Source organism: Sparus aurata, chromosome 11 (genome assembly GCF_900880675.1).
Source record: "Sparus aurata chromosome 11, fSpaAur1.1, whole genome shotgun sequence".
Classification (NCBI taxonomy): domain Eukaryota; kingdom Metazoa; phylum Chordata; class Actinopteri; order Spariformes; family Sparidae; genus Sparus; species Sparus aurata.
In genome coordinates, this window is record NC_044197.1 from 33384226 (window position 1) to 33406253 (window position 22028).

Sequence of the window (22028 nt, forward strand, 5' to 3'; positions counted from 1 at the left end):
TAAGCGAATATATACATGCCGTGATGTAACTGCTGACTGCATTTTCAGATAGATAGATAGATAGATAGATAGATAGATAGATAGATAGATAGATAGATATTTAATGATCCCAGACTGGGAAATTATTTTGTTACAGCAGTAGTGGGTCAGCAAATAAAACACTTTGTACATAACATAAATAGAATCCAATATATACATAGTGTATATATACAGTGCACAGTGTGCTATAAACAATAATAATATATACAACAAAACAAAATATGCAAAATATACTATAACAATAATAATATATACAACAAAACAGTAGAGAGACCAGAGTTCTCTGTCAGGCAGAGGTGAGAGAGTTATTGTATAAAGTGATGGATTGTGGCAGGAAAGATTTCCTGTATCTGTTGCTACGACAGCGAAGCTGAAGCAGTCTTCCGGAGAAGGTGCTCCGCTGTCTGACCAGTGTGAGTTGGAGAGGGTGGAGAGGATTATCCATGATGGATAACAGTTTTTTCAGTGTTCTCCTCTCCACCACAGCCTCCAGATTGTCCTGTTTGCAGCCAATCACAGAGCCAGCCTTCCTGATCAGTTTGTTGAGTCTGTTGGTGTCGCTGGCTCCGATGCTGCTTCCCCAACAAACCACAGCAAAGAAAAGTACACTGGCCACCACAGACTGATAAAAGATCTCCAACATCTTGCTGCACACGTTGAACGATCTCAGCTTCCTCAGGAAGTAAAGTCTGCTCATCCCCTTCTTGTAAACAGCTTCAGTGTTAGATCTCCAGTCCAGTCTGTGGTTGATGGTAACACCCAGGTACTTATAATCCTCCACCACCTCCACATCCTTTCCCAGAATGCACAGAGGTTGGAAAGACGTCTTCCTCTTCTTCCTGAAATCTATCACCATCTCTCTGGTCTTGCTGATGTTCAGCCGCAGGTGATTCTGTCCAGTCCACTCCACAAAGTTGTCTACCAGTGCCCTGTACTCCTCCTCCTGTCCCTCACTTATACACCCAACAACAGCCGAGTCGTCAGAAAACTTTTGCAGTTGACACGACCCGGTGTTGTACTGAAAGTCAGTGGTCTATAAGGTGAACAGGAAAGGAGACAGTACAGTCCCCTGTGGAGCTCCTGTATCACTAACCACCGCATCAGACAGAACACTGCCCATACGGACAAACTGTGGCCTGCCTGTCAGGTAGTCAGTAATCCAGGAGATCATTGTGTCGTCTACACCCATCACCCGCAGCTTCTCCCCCAGTAGCAGTGGCTGAGTGGTGTTAAAAGCACTAGAGAAATCAAAGAATGTGATTCTCACAGTGCCTCCTCCACCATCCAGGTGCGAATGGGCTCGTTGCAGCAGGTAGGTGACAGCGTCATCAACTCCCAAGTGGGGCTAGTAAGCAAATTGCAGAGGGTCTAGCAGGGCTCTCACCTGCAGCTTCAGGTTGGCCAAAACCAGTCTCTCCAGCACCTTCATGACGTAAGATGTGAGGGCCACTGGTCGATAGTCATTGAGGTCTGATGGTGTCGACTTCTTTGGAACAGGAACCAGGCAGGAAGTCTTCCAAAGCACTGGTATTCTCTCCTGACCAAGGCTCAGGTTGTAGAGGTGTTGTAGGACAGGAGACAGCTGGCTGGCACATGTCTTCAGGATCCTGGGGCTGATACTGTCAGGGCCTGCAGCCTTCTGCTGGTGGAGTCTCTCCAGCTGTCTCCTAACCTGGCCTGCAGTCACAGTCATGTGGGGGAGGCTGACGATGTCTTCAGTGGAGGACGAGGAGGTGGAGGTGGAGGAGGAGGAGGTAGAGGAGGAGGAGGTGGAGGAGGAGGAGGAGGAGGAGGAGGAGGAGGAGGAGGAGGAGGAGGAGGAGGAGGAGGAGAAGAAGGAGAGGTGCTGCACAGGAGAGCTCACATCAGTGGAGTGAGGGAGGACGGGAGGAAGCATTTGGGGCAGTGAGGGTGTGTGGGGGTCTGGAGGTGTCATGGAGACGACAGAATGCTGTGAGCTGAACCTATTGAAGAATCTGTTCAGCTCGTTTGCCCTCTCCAGGCTGCCCGATGACTGTCTGCCGCTCACCTTACACCCAGTGATCTGCTTCATACCAGTCCACACATCCCTCACATTGTTCTGCTGGAGTTTGGTCTCCAGCTTCCTCCTGTAGGCATCTTTACAGGCCCTCAGCATATCCCTGAGTTCATGCTGCACTCTCCTCAGTTCTTCCCTGTCTCCAGACCTGAACGCCCTCTTCTTCTTGTTAAGAAGGGCTTTCAGGTCATTGGTGATCCACGGCTTATTATTAGGGAAGCAGCGTACAGTCCGGGTTGGCATGGTGGTGTGTTCACAGAACCTGATGTATTCTGTGATGCAGTCGGTCATGCTGTCCAGATCCTCTCCATGTGGCTCAACAAGTGCATCCCAGTCTGTCGACTCAAAGCAGTCCTGTAGTGCGTCAGCAGCCTCCTGAGTCCACCTCCTCACGCTCCTAGTGTGGACAGGCTGCCGCTGAACAAGGGGGATATACTTAGGGGTCAGCAGAACCAGGTTGTGGTCAGATCTTCCAAGAGGGGGGAGGGCTGTGGGACTGTATGCATCCTTAGCATTTGCATACAACAGATCCAGTGTGTTACAGTCTCTGGTGGGGCAGTCAACATACTGGTGAAATGTTGGAAGGGTTTTGTCCAGTGAGACGTGATTAAAATCCCCAGTGATGACAATAAATGCGTTAGGATGCTGCGTCTGTATCTGGGCAACAGCGGAGTGGATGACGTCACTGGCCAGCGCTGCATCAGCTGAAGGAGGAACGTACACACCGATAATGATGGCAGACATGAATTCCCGGGGCAAATAATAAGGCCTCATCCCCACAGTCAACAGTTCAATGTCCGGGGTACAGAGACGTTTCTTCACGTGAACATGTCCGGGATTACACCACCTCTCACTCACATACAGTGCAATCCCTCCTCCTTTCTTCTTTCCGCTGTTTGTCACGTCCCTGTCCGCCCGAACAGTGCTGAAGCCGGGAATCGCCACGCTGTGGTCCGGGATGTTTGAGTGAAGCCATGTCTCCGTGAAACACAACACACTGCACTCACGATATTCCCTCTGAGCCTTTATCAGCGCGGCGAGCTCGTCCGTCTTGTTCCCCAGAGACCTCACGTTTCCCATGACAATCGCCGGTACAGCCGGTCTGTGTCTCCTCCTCTTCACCCTCCGTTTCACTCCGGATCTGCAGCCACGGCGTCTCCTCCACAGCTCCTTCAGGTCCTCAGGCCTGGTTCCAGGCAGCAGTGCAGGTTCACACAGCGCAATCAGCTGGTCGCGTGTGTAAACAATGCGCTCAATGATGCGCTCCTGACCCTCCGTTGCTAGGGTTAGCAAAAACATCGCAAAAACATCACAAAAAGTGCCGTAAAAGTTCAAAAAAGAAAAAAAAGAAAGGTGTTCGTCCTCTCCCAGTCTCCAGAGAAGAGCCGCCAAAAGTTCAGCGAAAACCAGAACACAAACACAACACAAATACAACAAAAACTATGAAAAAACTTAAAAACCCACGGGAGCTGCTGTTACAGGCTGCCACCTAGTACGGCGCCATAGCAACCAACCAGTGAGCTAGATGAGCTTGTTCAAATATTTCTCAAAGAAGAGAAAGACACCTGATGAAGATGACGCTAGTCAGGTATCATTAGCCTTTTACTGACCCAAATGATGATGGGTAGGTAAAAAATTGTGTTCACACTTGTAATCAGATGTGATGTGAGTGTAAATTATCTAACGTTAATGTTTTATGTAATCGTATAAGACAAGTAACATTAGACAGGGAGGAGCAGTGGAACAAAGTGAAGGAGAGCAGAGTGAAGGAGCAGGAGGGCAAAGTGATGATGCAGGAGAGAGAGATGAAAGTAGAGGAAAAAACCTAAAGGGAAGCACAGGCTATCAGGCTGGGACCCTAAATTAAATAAAATTTAAATTGAATATATATTTTTTGGGTTTTATTGTTGTATTTTTTGTTTTTGTTTTTATTTTTACATTCAGCCTTTAAAAATCAATTTTCCATGCCAGCCATTCAATAAAAAGGGGGATTATGCTGGGCATAAAAGTAAAATCTGCAGTCAAGTGTCATTTGTTTACGCTGCCACGGCTCCCCGGAGAGCCTGCCCCCGCTGCTGAAAAAAATCCTAGAGGAAACACTGAACATCATTCCTTTCTTTTTTCAGAATTTTTACAACTATTAGTCAATTAATTCAGGAGCTCCACCTCTGTTTGCAGTTCAAATGTTCTTCTTATTTTCATTATTCTGCTGTAGTTTGGTTAGGATTTAGAAATCCTTAAGATGAAAGGAAGGCCATTTTGATTTGGATGACCTGTTATAAATCACAGTATTATAGGATATGCAATCCAGATGTAGCATATAAGGTTATAGGGCTGGTATAGAAGGGGTTGGATAGGTAAATGGTTGATATACAATTGTTACTCTTTCTCTTGTGGTCAATGGCAGCAGCAGTTAGTCTTGAAAATTGTATAAATGGTACTCTGTCGTTCCTTTACTGTGTAGGCAGCATGGAGCTGTTAGAAACAGTGTGTGTGTTGGTGATTTGGATATTATGTCTTGTTGTCTGTGGGGTTGGAATTTTTAAACTGGCATGTTTAACAATGTTGCAATTCCAATTGTTTGGCAAATACTTGCAAGTTTCAGCTCGTCTTCAACAACGAAGCCAATATTGAAAATGTTGTTAGTGGTGCCTGTATTTGCCAGTTTTTAGATAGTTCTACAAAATGAGTTCAACATAAATATCTATTTAGTTTAGTGGTGACTGGACAAAGTCATTGATACATTGTTGTCACTTTTGTTTGTCAGCAGCATTATCCCCTCAATTCTGCAATCACTTTGGAGTCATGTTTCAACAGCTTGATAAGAATAAAAAAAGATTAATGAGTGAATTCAGACTAAACTTAAAGGAATGTTTCGGATGTTGATGGCGACATATCTTGCAAGTTTTGTGACAATTAGCCCAACAGCTGTTGGTCAATTTATGTGCTGTACCATGACCTTTTGAAGTTTATTGGTCACTATACTGAAAATTAAATGGGCTTAATGCAACAAGCTTTTTGAAAATTTTCATAAGCTTGGTCAGTCAATGATCCAAAGAAAATCTGAGGGCTCATTTAAAAAGTAGAAGCACACGTTAAAAGTATGTTTTTCTGGGGAAGCATTTACACTTTATTTCTAGTGATTCTTGTGATCAATAGAGGTACATCTTCTCTTATCTTAATTTAAATGAAAAAAAAAATCACTAGTAGTCAGCTTTCCTGACCAAAACTTCAGTGAACTTTCCCCTAGAAAACAGCATCCTTCCCTGCAAGTAACAGGGTCCTGTTTGCTTATTTTAGAAAAAGCCCCAACACAAAAGGGCTTTGCCGCTTTAGGGTTTTAACCCTGAAAATCTAACATGTGTGTTCTCTGCTATGGGGTCAGTCATAACCAGTTGAGATCACTGCCAGTGGAGGTGTGTACTCTGAAGAACCTCTGTAGCCTCACACTCCAGCAGAACCTGCTGGAGAGCCTGCCAGAGGAACTGGGACAGCTGGAGAATCTTACAGAGCTGGTAACTAAACATATTATTTGTAGTGTCCTACTCTCTTTCTGTTGACTGATAGAGATGTCCTGTCTGTGATTGATTTAAGGACCTGTCCTACAACAATCTGAAGGTCCTGCCCTCCAGCCTTGGCAAGCTTAACTGTCTACAGAAACTGAACCTGAGTCACAACAAACTCAGGTGTCTGCCTGACAGCCTGGCCCACCTCACAAGTAAGATCAACTTTACTGTATGTATACTGTACTGTCAGCCTGCTGGGCTCTTTTCATGCTTGTTGCACCATGAATGATAAGATAGTTTCCACCTGTATTTACCTAGACAGTGGACAGTAGACAGCTGGTAAATCAATATGTTGGGATAGATTAGATTTGTAGTAAAATGTCCATATATGCAGTGGGGTCTAAAAGCCTGAGCCAACATTGAAAATCTCTATTTCACACAAACCTAGAAATGATAAGAAAGTTTGAGGATTCAGAAGGTATTAATATGGTTTGAGACAATATTGTTACTATCCAAATAGTGTTGATATGGTGCTTGATTATTCCAGTTTATTCTATCCTTTCCCCCACTCTCCACGCAACCCCACCTCACTCACTCATTAGCTCTGCTGCAACATAGAGGGGTTGGAATATGACAACCTGAGAATGAGAATAAAAAAAATATAAAATCAAATATTGATAATATAAATCTGTCTTCAGAATCGCTGTAAGGGCCTACATTACATAATGTTACTTTAATTGTTCACCTGAATACACACACATTGGCTTGACTCATTACTCATCATTTTATCAATTTCTCTTCTAAATTTCTTCGCTCTACCAGCAACTTTATCCGCTTTCTTAGTCAGCACTATGTTTTTCAGTCCAAAAGCACACATCCTATTTAGGATTTTTTTTCACCTCTGAATCCGTTGTCAAAACAGCAGGTGAGCCATGTGCAGAGGAAGCTTGTTGTTAACTAGAACATTTGTATTTCCTCGAAATACAGTGTAAATGCTGAGAGCTGAAGTAATTCTGAAAAAGCTGCTGAAATGAGAAAAATAATAGCCTGAGATGTGTAAAACTATAATCCATTGCAATACATTGCTGAGAAACCTGGATGTAGTAGAAGTAGCAGTGCAAGTAGTAGTAGTAGTGGTGGTGGTTGTATTAGTTTACGTAGCAGAAGTAGAATTACAAGTATTAGTATTAGTAGAAGTAGTAGTATCACAAGTAGTGATAGTATGAAAAGTAGCAGCAGACTTTGAAGAGTCGAAAATTAGCAAATGACAGCGATTTACAAAACTGTCCACTGTCTTTGAGAAATTTAGGTTTAAAATTAACATTGGGGCGTATGCACTGGTCAACATCGCAACAACAGCAATAGCTTAATTTGGCAGTACATTAAATTGTAGAGGTTGCCTCGCAGTCAGTGCATTTACAGGAGGGTTGTAAGGGAAAGCAAGCATCTCTCTCCCTCTGTATGCAGAGCATGTGTGATTGATAGTAGCTGGGAGACAGAGGCCAGATTGTCACTTGGTTAATCAACAGAATGTTTTGTTGCTGTATATTTTCAAATAGGGAGGGAAATCCTGTCTTCATGTGGTTTGAATAAAAATGCTTGTGACATCTCACATGTGATATTGACAACTGAATATTAAAAGAATGATATGATATGATATATATATATTTCTTTATTTGTGTATTCTCAGCCTTTCAACTGCTCATTGAAAGTCTTGACTATCTGCATCTGTTTGTCTTCTAAATTGATTTGACAGATGTGAAGCTGTTGGACTGCAGCAATAACCATCTGACTGACATTCCTGCAAGCTTATCAGAAATGCGTGCTATGGAACAGCTTTACCTCAGACACAACAAGCTTCGTCTCCTCCCAAAGCTTCCTGCACCCATGCTCAAGGTAACCATAGCAACATGACCAAGAGCATCGTGATTAATATCTAATAAAGTTCTAATGTTAAATTAGTTCATAATAAATATTCAATTTACTTGAAAATACTGTATGAATACATATTTATTCATATTGGCCAATTAAAGGAATTAGCTTACCAATTTTAACACTGAATGTAAATTACAATTTTAATCTCTTCTTGAAACACCCAGTTTTCGTTCGACAAAAAAATCTTATTTTAGGTGATTTTAACACGTTTGCTGCCCTCCTCAGTCTTTTACCACAGATTGTATGGATATTTTGGAGTCTTTTAACCTCACCCAGGCAGTACAAGAGCCCACAGAGTCACACCCTTGACCTGGTTCTGTTCAGTGGCCTCAGCCAAGATAAATTCACTATTATGCATATTTGTGTGTCGGAACATAAAGCTGTTTTATTCAGTATGATTTTATCCCAAACACCTTTTAAGTGCACCAGTGGCCCCTTCGGTTCTAAACAATTTTGGGCCAATCTCTAAGCTTCCATTTTTATCCAAGGTTTTAGATAAAGTAGTTTCTACTCAACTTTTAGCTTTTATGTCTCACAACATCTTTGAGAAATTCTAGTCTGGCTTGAGGGCTTTACACAGCACAGAAACTGCCCTCCTCAAGGTTACCAACGACCTTCTTTTAGCAGCCGATAGGGGAGAAAGCGCAATTACTCCTTTTAGATTTAAGTCAAGCTTTTGACACTGTTGATCATGCCATTTTATTAGACCGGCTGAATACCTGGGTTGGCGTCAAGGATACTGTTTTTAGTTGGTTTTATTCCTACCTTTTAGACAGAACCTTCTCCACAGGTAGTTTCTCTACAACTGCAACACCCATAACCTGTGGTGTACTGCACGTTTTTTTTTTAGGTCAGATTTTATTTTCTATTTACATGCTCCCACTCAGCCAGATTATCGAACACAATAATATCTTTCCACTGCTATGCTGATGACACGCAAATATACCTTCCCCTGAGGCCCGGTGACCCAAGATGCCTAGCTGAGTTCTAGACTGTCTTAAAGATATCAACTTATTAACACAAAAACAGAATTCAAACTGCTCATCCCCCCAAACCATAGCAGCAACTTTCAGCAAGCCCTTGGTCCCCTGTCTGTCAACATTAAACCCACTGCACAAAATGTTGGTGTTCAATTTGACTCAGAGCTGACATTCATCCCTCAGCTCAACTAACTGGTCCAGTCCTATTTCTACCAACTAACTTCCATTTCAAGAATCAAACACATGCTCTCACCCCCGACCTGGAAAAGGCATTCATGTATTCATCTTTTCCAGACTAGATTACTGCAACTCCCTTCTCTCCGGTATCTGGTGAGAAATCACTCTCTCACCTCAAACTGGTACAGAATTCAGCAGCTAGGCTTCTAACTGGTTTTAACAGACAACATCACATTACCCCAGTCCTAGCTTACCTTCATTGGCTTCCCATCCGTTTTAGAATTGTCTTTAAAATGATTTATTTTAATGATTTATTATTATATATTTTTTTAACACCGGTAGTGGAAGGGAAGCAAAGCGAATCAAAGAATCTGGAATCTGGACTGACAGGTGGTAGGCCAATGTGTGTTAGAAGGGCAGGGAATGGCACTGTAAGTGGCCAATGTGTGGAGGGGGAGGGTCCGAAAGTTGTTCTGAGCGAAGAAGAAGAAGGTTTCATTTTCAGCGAACAATGGCAAAACGAACTCCGCGATTCAACCAGATACGTGTCCGCTGCGTGGCGGAGCTGAGCTGTTTCTTTTTACTCTCTATTTAGACGGATGCAGCAGCACGGCGCTGCAAGTCAGCCGAATTTAGACCCAAGCACGCACTGAAACAACAATATAACATCCGGTTACTTTTAAAAATAAAACACTCCGTGTTGACACCAGCACGCAAATCTAAAAAGAGAGACAGACACAAGCTTTTCTACCAATCCTTTGGTCGGGAACACTTCGTGTTGTTGTTTTCATAACACATACCTATTAATGCCGCACTGTAAAAATGGATCGGAGCAGTAACGCAGCAGACACGTATCTGGTCGAATCTCAGGGTTATTTTCTCCCCGATAAGCCTAGAAGTGTGCCAGAGTCAAATCCTAATCAGAGGATGATTTCAAGTCTGAAGACACTAGTGTGACGAAAAAGGGCAGAAAATACTGATTTCGTGAAGAATGGGTGCACAAATTTGACCGGTGAAGGCTTATATACACTACTCACAATAAGTTAGGGATATTGTGAGAGACTCAGTGGATTTCATACATACGGTGTTTGTTTCACTTCAGAGAGTTTTGGGATAGGGAGGCAATTGTATTGGGGTGATAGACACACCTCATTTTGTGTTTTCCACGTAATGGTCTCACTGTGTACAGTGTACTTTACATATTGGGGCCAATACCAAAAAACTAAAAGACAACCCTTTTCAATGTGGCATCAATTTCAACATTCTGTGGGTATAAAAAGCTGGTATTGTCAGTAAGTCATTCCAAGTTCATCATTCAAACAGCCATGAACACACGGCGCCACCTGGCCATAGCGCGCCTTCGGGTCAGTGGCAGGCAGTCAGATGTTGCTCGGGAACTTGGTGTGTCTCAAAGTGTCATCAGCAGACTTGCATCAAGACACAGAACTACTGGCAGAGTTCGTGACAGACCCAGGAGTGGAGCCCCACGAGTGACAGACCGCAACGATGACCAGTACCTAAGGACCTATGCACTCAGACATCGTTATGCAACTGCCACACAGCTGCAGGCCCAGTTACGAGATGTGAGGGGTACTAGGGTTTCCAGACAAACCATTCGAAACCGACTCCACCGCTTTGGCTTGAATGCCAGACGACCGTTGCAGGTGACTCCACTGACACCAAGACACCGCCGTGAACGTTTGCAGTGGGCACAAGATCATGTGACCTGGACAATGCAGCAGTGGTCTACCGTCCTGTTCACTGATGAGTGTCGGGTCACCTTGCACAGAAATGATGGTTGTCAGCGTTGCTGGAGAAGGCGAGGTGAGCGATACACCGAGGTCAACATGGTCCCCAGGGTTCCCTTTGGTGGAGGAGGTGCAACAGTCTGGGCAGGCATCACCAGTCAGCGCAAAACAGATTTGGTTATTGTAGATGGCTCAGTCATTGCACGTTCTTACCTCAGAGACATCATAGGACCCATCATCATCCCCCAATTCCGCCAGCACACCCCCAACTTTCTGATCATGGATGATAATGCTCCACCACATCGTGCCAGAATTGTCACAGCTCGACTTCAGGAAGTCGGAGTGCCTCATATGGTATGGCCAGCAATGTCCCCTGACCTGAACCCCATAGAGCACGTCTGGGACCAGCTGAAGCAGAGACTGGATGATCGTACCCCACCCCCACGTGACCTGGCAAAACTGCGTGTAGCACTTGTGGAGGAGTGGAACGCATTGCCTCAGAACAACATCATGAGGCTAGTGAGGAGCATGAGACGTCGCTGTCAAGCTGTCATTGCGGCAAATGGTGGAAACACCCGCTACTGACATTGTCAGTTTTTGTTATTTGGGGCTATCCTTGCTATTGTCTAAATTTTTGGGGTAATAAATATTAAACTAATGAAAATGGTGTTTCTTCTCATTCATTATTAGTAATATCAAAGGGAACGTTTACTTATTTCATTAAAATTCAGACCAAATAAGAAAAGCACTCATGTAAATAACAGTATCCCTAACTTATTGTGAGTGGTGTATATTAATATTATTATAATACAAGTGTGTGTGTGTGTGTGTGTGTGTGTGTGTGTGTGTGTGTGTGTGTGTGTGTGTGTGTGTGTGTGTGTGTGTAGGAATTGTATGTTGGGAACAACCAGATTGAGCAGTTGGAGGCGGAGCAGATGGCCTGCCTGACGTCCATCGCTCTACTAGAACTCCGAGACAATAAGATCAAAATCATCCCTGAAGAGATCGCCTCATTGAGCACGCTCACACGCCTCGACCTCACCAACAATGACATTACTATGTAGGTCAACAAAATCATGACACAATTACACAAATTCTAAAATCACACTACAATATTGTGGGATTTTCCATTCGAACAGTTTCTGTAGCTTGCTGACGAAAGCCCCCGGATTACAGGTAAATCAACATTCACCCTGGTCTTACAAATTGGTGAGTTATGAATTTCTTAAAAAATGTGATTCAAAAACTGGACAGTCGCTTGTGAATGCCTAAAATTATGAAGCAGGCTAATTATCTGGTCATGTCAGGGAGCCATGCAACAAGCTAAATCCTGTCCCTTGCATTGTATTGCATCAGGAGAGCAAACAGCGTAGTCGTGGATTCCTCCTGCTGAGAGACATTATAAAGTGTGACCCTTTTTCACTGAACAGAACAGCAGAAAGTAGTGTGGTACAAACAGTACAGCAATCTGACCACTTTGAATATTGTGTAGTGTGACTAAGGCAAATAAAGCAATCAACTTTTTGCCCCCATAAGCAACACTCAACACAGTCAACATCCAGTCAGTAAACGACTACCAGTAGATACTGTCAGTACACTCTCATCTGAGTTTCATGTGAACTAGATGTATCTCTGTCAGTCTTCCAGCATCTCTCAGCCTGCTGCCTAACCTGAACATGTTGCTGTTGGAGGGAAACCCTCTGCGAGGAATCAGGAGAGACGTGCTCACTGTAGGTGACACAGTGAGGACACATACACAGTACACACACAGTGGAAACAGTGTTTTGTTAAGCCTGATATCCCAGTATTAGCATACTATGATATGTATCATGTATCCAAATCAGGTATAAGGTAATAATAGTGTCGGAACCAGGTAACTGGTTGTCTCTTTCAGCTCAGTAGACTAGACAATTTGTGTCCTAGCTCCATGTCAGGACTTTTCGGACAGAGATCAGTCTTTATTGATTAATGTGTTGAATCCTGATGGTCTTTAAGAAAAAGGTTCCTTCATATAACTGCTTACTTATAAGACTAATTGGTATTTGACAGCCTTAAATGCATCGCTTGCCACAAATTACATCAATACAATCATACATTTCACATTGCATTTTAATGGATGCAAACCAGAAATGATAACAGTAAACTTGTACACTACAGCTGTGGCAGGTGGTGTGTTTAACATCTTTATTTTTGGAATCTCAGTGAAGTGGTCACGTACTGTTTACTTTAACAGATATTCATGTTATTTTTCTAATTGCTTACACTGTTCCTATGTTGTCCTAATCAGAAAGGAACCAATGAGCTTCTGAAATACTTAAAAGGAAGAATTAAAGGTACAGTTCACATTTTGGCTGGCTTGAAACAAAAGTCCACCCAACCTAACAGAGCTGTTAGTTGGGTTAAAGACAAACTTTGGATTATGACAACAGTTTACAGAGGTTTTCAGCAAACCCACATCGTGTGTGTGTGTGTGTGTGTGTGCGTTTGTGTGCGGCAGAGGAACCCGAGGGAGCAGTTGAAGTCCATACAGCCATGACTTTACCCAGCCAGACAACGGTCAATGTACATGACATTAGAGCTCTCAAGTTATTGGTGTACAGGTGGGTAATAACAACCTTTTCTTTTAAAGTATTTTTTTGGCCTTTTATGGCTTTATTGATAGAACAGCTGAAGACATGACAGGAAACAGGGGGGGGAAGTGACACGCAGCAAAGGGACCCGGGCCGGGAGTCGAACCCGGGTCCGCTGCAGAGCCTCAGCACATGGGGCGCACACTCTACCAACTGAGCCAAATGGCGCCCGGGGTAATAACAAGTAGTACTCACAAGTGTGTGACAATGCAAAAATAATATAACATTAGTTTCTAATTTACAAGACGGCACCCTCTCCTCTCTGTTTGTATATTTTTTACTCAAAGGTGTGTAAACTGACGTAGACATTAAGCGGCCATAGTGAAAAGTAATAACCATAACGTTATTAAGAGATAAGACGTGGAGCTTTCTGGCTCTTCTCTCCTCATAGACATGTATAGAAGAATAAGAATGCAGATGCATAGATGGCGTTCATTCAAACTAATGACAATTGCTTGCCTAGCGCATATGCCAAAAAGGTTCTGGCTTGCATGTTTACTGCACATATTTAACCGGCCTAATAACCAGGAAGTAGAGTTTCCCCCATTGACCCCGCCTATGAGTTCCTGCTCAGCCAGTAATCTTTACATTGTGATGATGTGGTGGATTATTCAAATACATTTCTCATCTTGAGGGATGTTTTACAAATATAAAACCTCCATGGATTCATAATTCATAAAAGGATCAAAATCAAGATTGTTTGCAGTTTTAGGTGTCCTCCTGACAGTTTTACAGGCATTTCTTTAATAATTTCGCTCTATGGGGAAAATGCTTTTTGGGCCGCAATACCATGAATGGCCATCATGCCAGATCAGCAGCAAAGCTGAGCAGCACCCCCTGGGGCCTGTATCCTCTTCTTGATTATCCTCTCCTGCCAAAAAGTTTTTGTTTTTTTTTAAATGAGAAGGGCAATCATATTTCAGAAGCAGCAGTGTGCTGCTGCAAGGTGCATATAGGGGGAACCCTGATCTGCAAGTTTGATTAACTCCTAACTTACTGTAACTTTGTGTTTAGTGAGAAGCAGGCTTCTAACATTCCAGATGAGCTGTTTGATGCTGCAGCAGATCAAGGTGTTGCCACTGCCAACTTCAGCAAGAACCAGCTGACCTCCGTACCTTCTAGGTATCCGTGCTTATGCACACATACTCTCAACCCTGACTTATAACTTTATGGCAAAAAAATTCTCTCTCTCTCTCTCTCTCTCTCTCTCTCTCTCTCTCTCTCTCTCTCTCTCTCTCTCTCTCTCTCTCTCTCTCTCTCTCTCTCTCTCTCTCTCTCTCTCTCTCTCTCTCTCTCTCTCTCTCTCTCTCTCTCTCTCTCTCTCTCTCTCTCTCTCTCTCTCTCTCTCATACAATAACATGCAATTTTGACCATGAATGCTTCCCAGACTAACTACAATTATGTTGTTTGTGCAGACTGGTGGAGTTTCAAGCTTCATTGTCAGAAATCAATCTGGGTTTCAACAGACTGACCTGCTTTTCTCCTGACATCTGCAAGTTACTGCAGCTGATACACATCAACCTTGGGTACACAAACACGGGCACAGATCAACACACATAGATTAACAGTGTATATCCAATTGAAGACTGCTCCATATACCTCTGTACAAAGTTCTATTTACAACATACTCACATGTAGGGCCGTCCATTTTTGTTTAATTTAAACAGATTGGTTTATTTATTTCATTGTTTTCTGGCATTTATATCAGTTTCCCAGAGTCCAAGGCTACAGTGTTCAAATCAGAGAAGCTGACACGACAATGATCATCTGACCATTACAGTTCACTGCTGCTTGCAGTTTGAATATCCAGCAGTGTGAATTTTAAATACCCCAGCAAATTATTTATCATTCAGGGTGAAAGTAAATGAGAGTTAACATAATGATTTATAATTTTTCGCTTTGGTACTGTTACATTGTTTAAGAAGGCAGCATAATCCTATATTTTATTCAATTCTTTAGTTGATAAAACAATAGTCATCTTACATCCACGCATGCACATATTCATAGACTGGTGGCTGAGGCTACCGTGCAATGTGCCACCTGCTCATCAGAAACAGTAACCATTCATATGCCCTCGCACACCAATGGAGGAGCCACCAGGGTCATTTTGGGGTTCAGCCCAAGGACACTTGGACATGTAGACTGCAAGGGTCGGAAATCAAACCATGACCTTCCGATTGGTGTACGACCACTCTTCTGCCTGAGCCACAGCAGCCCATCTGATTTCTGTTCTGTTATATTTAAACAGAGCCATTACATGTAGATGAAGAAAAATGGTGTTTGAATGACAAAAAGTAATTACTTTAACAGTAAGATGAAGCCAGCAATCTAACATATTCAATGAGAAGGGCTCAGGTGCAGCAAAAGAATAGAATAGATCGAGAACCACTTGTAAAATATCTGATATTGCATTTATGTCTGGCCGTTTTTTGTTAGTGTTTTTCATTGGTTTTTTTTTTCAGGAATAATCAGCTGAGTGATTTACCACCTGAACTGAGGAGCTTAACTAAACTACGCTCTATTATCCTCAATAACAACAGGTAACTTTCCAGACCAGTTCAACTCCATAGTAAATCATAATAATTGTTATGACTGTGAAAATAAATGGACGGTGTACAGTAGCTAACACAACGCCTCTTTTCCATCAGTCATCTCTCATTTAAGCTCCTCCCAAAGGTTAGACAGAAATGGGGCAATGGTTACTGAGTATGAAAGTATGATCCATTCAACATTCATCTAATAATTTGAATGCGTATGTATAAGTATGATTAACTATTGAGCCAAAGTTGTTGCTGTTATTCTTGTTTACATGTGTACTTTAAACACTATTTTAAAGAAGTATTAAAGCAACCTGATCATTATTTCCCTTATCCTATCAGATCAGCTAACCAATAAATAAACAGTTCAGAAAAATATAACTTGATAAGACCTGTGGTCACTCCTCTATACACAGGAAGCCTCCTCTCTGCTTGCTCATCAGGTTTTCTGATATGCATTCAAGGGATGGCAACATCCTTGATTATAGCAGACCTTGATCAATATCTAGCTGATGGGTCAAAGGGGTGTGGATGGTCGGAAGCAGAAGAAGCTGAACAGAAGGCACACACTGGATACTGAAGCTGATAGATTCACTGTATGTCCTGCAGTAATTCAGTCATCTTGACTTATACCGTTATCCACTCAGAGTCTTTTTACTGATCACAGGTTCAAGTCCTTCCCTGATGTCCTCTATCAGATGATTTCCTTGGAGACGGTGTTGCTTAGTAACAACCAACTGAACGAGGTGGACCCATGCCGTCTGATCAAGTTGGTTCATCTGTCAACACTGGATCTTTCAAACAATGACTTGCTGAAAATCCCCCCTGAACTGGGCCTGTGTACCAGCCTCAGGTATGAAGCACACCTGAGCAAAGAACAAAACTCTGCACACTGTCCTGAACCTTCTTCCAGCATGTGTTAGTGTTGAACTCATTTACTGCAGTACACCATCAGCTGCTGTCACCAGTGTTTTTGATGTAGGACAGTGACAATGGTGAAATCCAGCTTTGTCTGTGTGGTGTCCACTGCAGTCATTAGTTCAGTCATAATCATGAGATGTAACTGACCCAGGTGGTTATTTTTTTTACTTTTCCTTAAATAGCATCACGTTCTTTAGTTCACAGTTTCACACAGTTTTTAAGGTATACTCTAGCAGGATTTTCCTAAAATAAACAATGTATACCAGTGTTTCTCCATATGATTTTGTGAGGCTGTACTTAAATGGAGAATGTGAGCATGCATGGATAAATCTGGTGCACTTTATGCACACATAATTCATGATATAGCCACTTAATGTTGATCTCAAACAAGAAATTATAGAAAATATAACATTTCAAAATAGAAAAATATAACACTTTGCTTTGGCCATGATGCCTGGTGTTTAGTCCAGTCCTCAAAATATTATACAGCCAAGGCTGTACATTAGAGATCTTTTTTTCTTTTTGTAATTATCTTTTTATTGATATCAAAATACATAATTCCTTCGACAAATAACATCCTGTTTAATATCTTCTAGAAATAGAATGCAATACAAGTACTCTGTACAGGAGATGCAAACCCTGAACATACATAATTTAATTACAACAGGGACAAGTCCGGGTTGGCTTTGTTTTTTCCAGTTCGCTTTCATTTCCATTCCCTTCTTACCAAGTCCTTTTCCTCTTAATGGAAGACATTGAAACCATTATAATTATGTAAACAAATGAACAATGTAAAGTCTGTAGCGAGAAACAAGGGGTTTATAGGATACAATATTATTACTCAACAAAGAGTTTTCTCATGGGTGATACAAAGTCAACCCAGTTTTTCCAGAAATTCTCAAATTAACCAGATCTCTCTATTATAAACTCGAAGTCGGGGAGCTCACATTTTATGCTGCTGCCATGATGGAGGTGCACCGGATGTCTCGCAATAAAATCAGAATCAGAATTTCCTTTATTTCCGAAATGTCCTTATCATAGCAGCCAAAGGACAGTGGTATTGTAATAAACTATAATAATAGTAAAACAATAAATAATACAATAAAAAAGTGAGAAATAGAGATAGACTCATATTCATTGTATATAAATAATGTTTTACACTGTTAATAGTGTAATTGTTAGCAGTACGGCAGTGTGTTGTTGAATAATAATAATTATGGGTATGTGAAATTGTCCAGTTAGTGCAAAAAACAGAGAAATGGGTTCTATTATGACCTGGTGCACATGCTAGGTCTACTGGGAGCAGTGCTGGTTGTACAGTCTGACAGCAGCACGTAGGAAGGATAGATAGAAGGATACTTCTCCTTCACACTCTTGGGGTGTATTAGAGCTCTTAATCAGAGATCATAATGAAACTAGGTAAAATAAATCTTAATTGAAAAACACATTAAAATTTTTGATACCAGTTAACTGTAACTGTTCTAGCTCCATAACAGCAATCCAGAAGATATTAACTAACCAACAGCCTTAACTTCAGCACTCAAATCCAGCAGGTGGCACCTTAACACAGGATTGTGCTGAAAGCTGGGCATGTTCATTTGTGGATTAGCAAGGAGCCGCTGTGAAATAATCAGAAAATAACATCAGAATCAGAATCTAAACATGTACCCGCTAATCATATGGATGCTGAAAGTTTCAAATGCAGCAAGGGGTAAAATCTTGCTTTGCCTCTGATGTGCCTCCAGAGTTGGTATCAGAGGAGCGGCATTGCCAAACTGTACCTGTGTGACTGGATAATTTGGTGGCACAGAGTGGCGGTTTGTTCAGCTGATGGTGTTTCACAGTAAACAGATCCTTCACTCAGCAAAATAACAAGAAATGTCCCACAAAGCAACTATACAGGACAAACTAAAGTAACACAGTAACTGGTTGTGTCTTTGGCAACTTATTTGAGGAAAAAAAATACAGCAGTTATACGTGGAGAAGTTTCTGTTCTCCTGTTTATCCTCCTGTCCAGGGATGTGCACATGATTATAGAAGGGCAGGGGCTCAAAGTCAGTAAAGGGCAGTATGTGCACACCAAATTTTTTTTCAGGCCTTAATAACACGATATGTAGATTAATTAATGTAAAATTAATAAACAAAGTAAGCAATGAAACACTGGTTTATTAATAGGTTATTTATTGGAGGCCAAGTGCAAACTAGAAATACATGCTACACATCTAAACATGTGACAAAACCAAGAAATGACTACTGTGACAGCTACTGTGACTGTTAGTAGGAACAGCAATTTTTATAACAGCAATGTCATAGTAAACTCAATATCTGGAAGAAGTTTAAGATTTGTGGTAAGATAAACAGCCGACACAGACAGCTGTAATATTTGATTATTCTTATCTCTCATTAACAAGCAGTTAGTTTAACAAGCACAAATGGACGCTTTTCTGAAATATGACTCATATTTAAGCACGTTGAATAAGTGGAAGGTGGCTTGTTAGCCCCCACAAGGAAGTTATGTTAATTGATGTATAACTCACAAAGGTTCAAGTCGCTCCACTGTCACGTCTCATCTACGTGCGTGGTTATTCCACAAGAATGCATACATTTGTACATAATGTGATAACTTATTTCCTCTATGCACTTTGGTCCATACTTCCCCAGAGTGAACAAGAATTGGATTTGTTGTGTTGACTTGCTGAGACGGTCTCTCAGTCAGATTAAATGGTGAACACAATTTTTTCTCAATATCCATCCAGTCAACTGTGTCTCCCGTCTCTTCCCAATATTTGGCTAATTTTGACATTACAAATGCTAAATAGTACAATCTTGGATCTGGTAACCCCATTCCCCCTTTCTCCTTAGGGGCACGTAATTTACTCAATTTGATTCTTGTTTTCTTCCCTTCCGAAAGAAAATGTTTGATTATATTGTCATACCTCTTAAAAATGTCGGGCGGAATAGTAATTGGCAAATCATATCCAAATAATAAAATTGAGGGGCAACACATTTTTTAGCCTAATTTTTTCCCATTTCTCTAAAATAACTTTAATTTTTCCTAACACTGGGTTAAAATTCAGTAGGGGTAGTTCATCCAGATTTTGGCTGAGTCTAATTCCTAAATACTTCATTCCTTTAGGGACCCATTTAAATTAAAATTTTTCCACCATGTGTGAATAGCATGATTTGGATAGAGGCATAGCCTCAGACTTGTTCCAATTGATTGTGTAGCCTGAACATTTAGAATACAATTGAATGGTGTCCATCAAATGTAGTAATGAGGTGAGTGGGTCACTTACCACAGCCAAAATATCATCTGCATAAAGCAATAGTTTGTGTTCCTGTCCTCCAACCACAACTCCCTTAATGTTTTTACTCATCCTAATACTGGCTGCTAACGATTTCAAGAAAATTATGAACAGTAAGGGACTCGGAGAACAGCCCTGACGGGTCCCTCTGGAGAGGCCAAAAAATGGTGATATTATCCCATTAGTTATCACTGCAGCTTTTGGCTCCTTTTATAGTATCTTAACCCACCTGGAGAAGCATGGACCGAACCCGAGATGCATCAGGGTGGAGAATAGGAATCCCCCACTCCATCCTGTCAAAAGCCTTTTCGGAATCTAAGGAAATTGCAGCTATTGGCGCATCTTTTGACTGACCCAGCCACATAAATGTGACAATTTTCTTATACTATCTGTACAGGATATATTTTTCATAAAACCCTTCTGGTTAGGATGTATAATGTTGGGGAGGACTTGTTGTAAACGTAGGGCCAGCACCTTTAATATTTTACAATCTGTTATATCCCTATCCTTCTTAGGAATTAAAGATATTAAGGCTTCGTTAAAGGTGGGTGGCACCTGTCCCTTCTCAAAAGCCTTTTGATATACCTTCTGCAGAACTGGAGCAAGAATATCGATAAACTCTTTATAATATTCCGCTGGAAATCCTTCATAACCGGGTGATTTCCCGGTTTTCATTAATGAGACAGCCTTCCTTATTTCGCCCTCAGTTACAGGAGACTCTAGTTTCTCTGCATTGTCAAAGAGTAGTTTGAGCATGTCAGTGTTAGAGAAGAACATTTCCTGCTCCTTTAGGTCAGTACTGCTTAATGCTGTTGATGTATACCATTTCTTATAGAATTGTTTGAATACCTTATTTATATCTTTAACTGAGATAATAATTTGCAAATTTACATGTGGGAAGATGGTGGCTCTAACCAGCCACCATCTTGTGTGCCGCACCCACGTGACTAAGGGGCCCTTTTCTTAGCACCAACTGTCTTGTTACATTACATTATGTACATTAGGCCAGATATTTGGTTTTAAGATTTGTTTGTTTTAAGTTTAAAATCTTTGTAAAAAAAATTGAGTGGATGTTCAAAAAGCAATAATTGTGAAATGTGGGAGAAAATCCAACCCACTTTATTAATTGAAGTCTGTGTTGTCCTACAGGTGTCTGAGTCTGGAGGGGAATCCTTTCCGCACTCCCAGAGCAGCCATTATGACCAAAGGAACAGATGCAGTGTTGGAGTACCTCCGCAGCCGAATACCTACATGACCATGACCCCTGACCTCAGCTGAGACACTTTCACTACCATAATCAACACAGACCTTTTTCTAAGCACAAACCTATTAAAACAATGCATCAACTTCTAGTATCAGTATAAACCAAATTAAGTTTTGTCAGCAAACTGTTGGCAATTATGCATGTGTTCCCTTTTTAAAATATCCTCTTTTTATGCTTTCAATAAAACATAAAACAACATATTCATAGTAGTAGTCTTTGCCCTGCCTGTTTAGTCAAGTGACCTGTGGTTTACTGACCTCCTTTTACTATCCATCATATTCTATAAGTTTCAGTCAGAATGGGGGATTGAGGCTGTTGCATAACATGGTTAATGTGCCTTTTTAATGTCTTTCTTCATTGACCTGTTTATCACTTAGTCAACCATTCACTTTATCAAATCGCCTATACTGTGTATAACTGCTGTAGAATTTCAACCTAAATGTGAGCTGAAGGTAACCTCACACTGACACCAGGTGGGAGTGATCTCATCCCTTTGTCTTTCTTCGGAGTACAAGAGAAATTCAGACTATGAACTCTTCTGTAGTTCGCTGTTTGTCATCCATAGGCCTGGACTAGAGATTTGTAATATTTATCCTTCAGTACTACTGTGATTAGGGATACTATAGGACTTTTCCAGTCTACTGACTGCCCAGAGTGCTTTACAACATTGACATTCAACCCTTCACACACACAATATCCATGAACAGATTGCAGAGGCATCCATGCAAGCTGTTGACCTCTTGGGGTGTGGGATGTTTTGTTAGTCTGTGGTGACCAGTTTGCCGTTGTGTTGGGGCAGCAGGTTGAGGAATGCTGGCCTGAAAGGCCAGTAAGATTATTTTGGTGGAGCTGGACCTCCTGGTGGTGGTCTCTAAAAGGAGGTGCTGTCAGAGCTATGTGACATCTTGTACAATGTCTCTCTCTCACTCCATGGTGAGCTGGTCAACC

General features: G+C 41.6%; 1 protein-coding gene across 1 annotated transcript in view; it reads left to right on the plus strand.

The window, feature by feature from the left end:
* Positions 1-21280, plus strand: part of lrrc40 (leucine rich repeat containing 40) — a 32464-nt gene extending 11184 nt beyond the window's left edge. Inside the window, exons 4-15 of the mRNA XM_030433494.1 lie at positions 5463-5592; positions 5672-5795; positions 7340-7479; positions 11311-11483; positions 12063-12153; positions 12711-12756; positions 12921-13023; positions 14068-14175; positions 14469-14579; positions 15516-15593; positions 16258-16443; positions 20966-21280. Of these exons, the coding sequence (XP_030289354.1) occupies positions 5463-5592; positions 5672-5795; positions 7340-7479; positions 11311-11483; positions 12063-12153; positions 12711-12756; positions 12921-13023; positions 14068-14175; positions 14469-14579; positions 15516-15593; positions 16258-16443; positions 20966-21071 (1396 nt within the window). The 3' untranslated portion in view covers positions 21072-21280. The remainder of the gene's footprint in view (positions 1-5462; positions 5593-5671; positions 5796-7339; positions 7480-11310; positions 11484-12062; positions 12154-12710; positions 12757-12920; positions 13024-14067; positions 14176-14468; positions 14580-15515; positions 15594-16257; positions 16444-20965) is intronic.
* Positions 21281-22028: the final 748 nt, after the last annotated feature.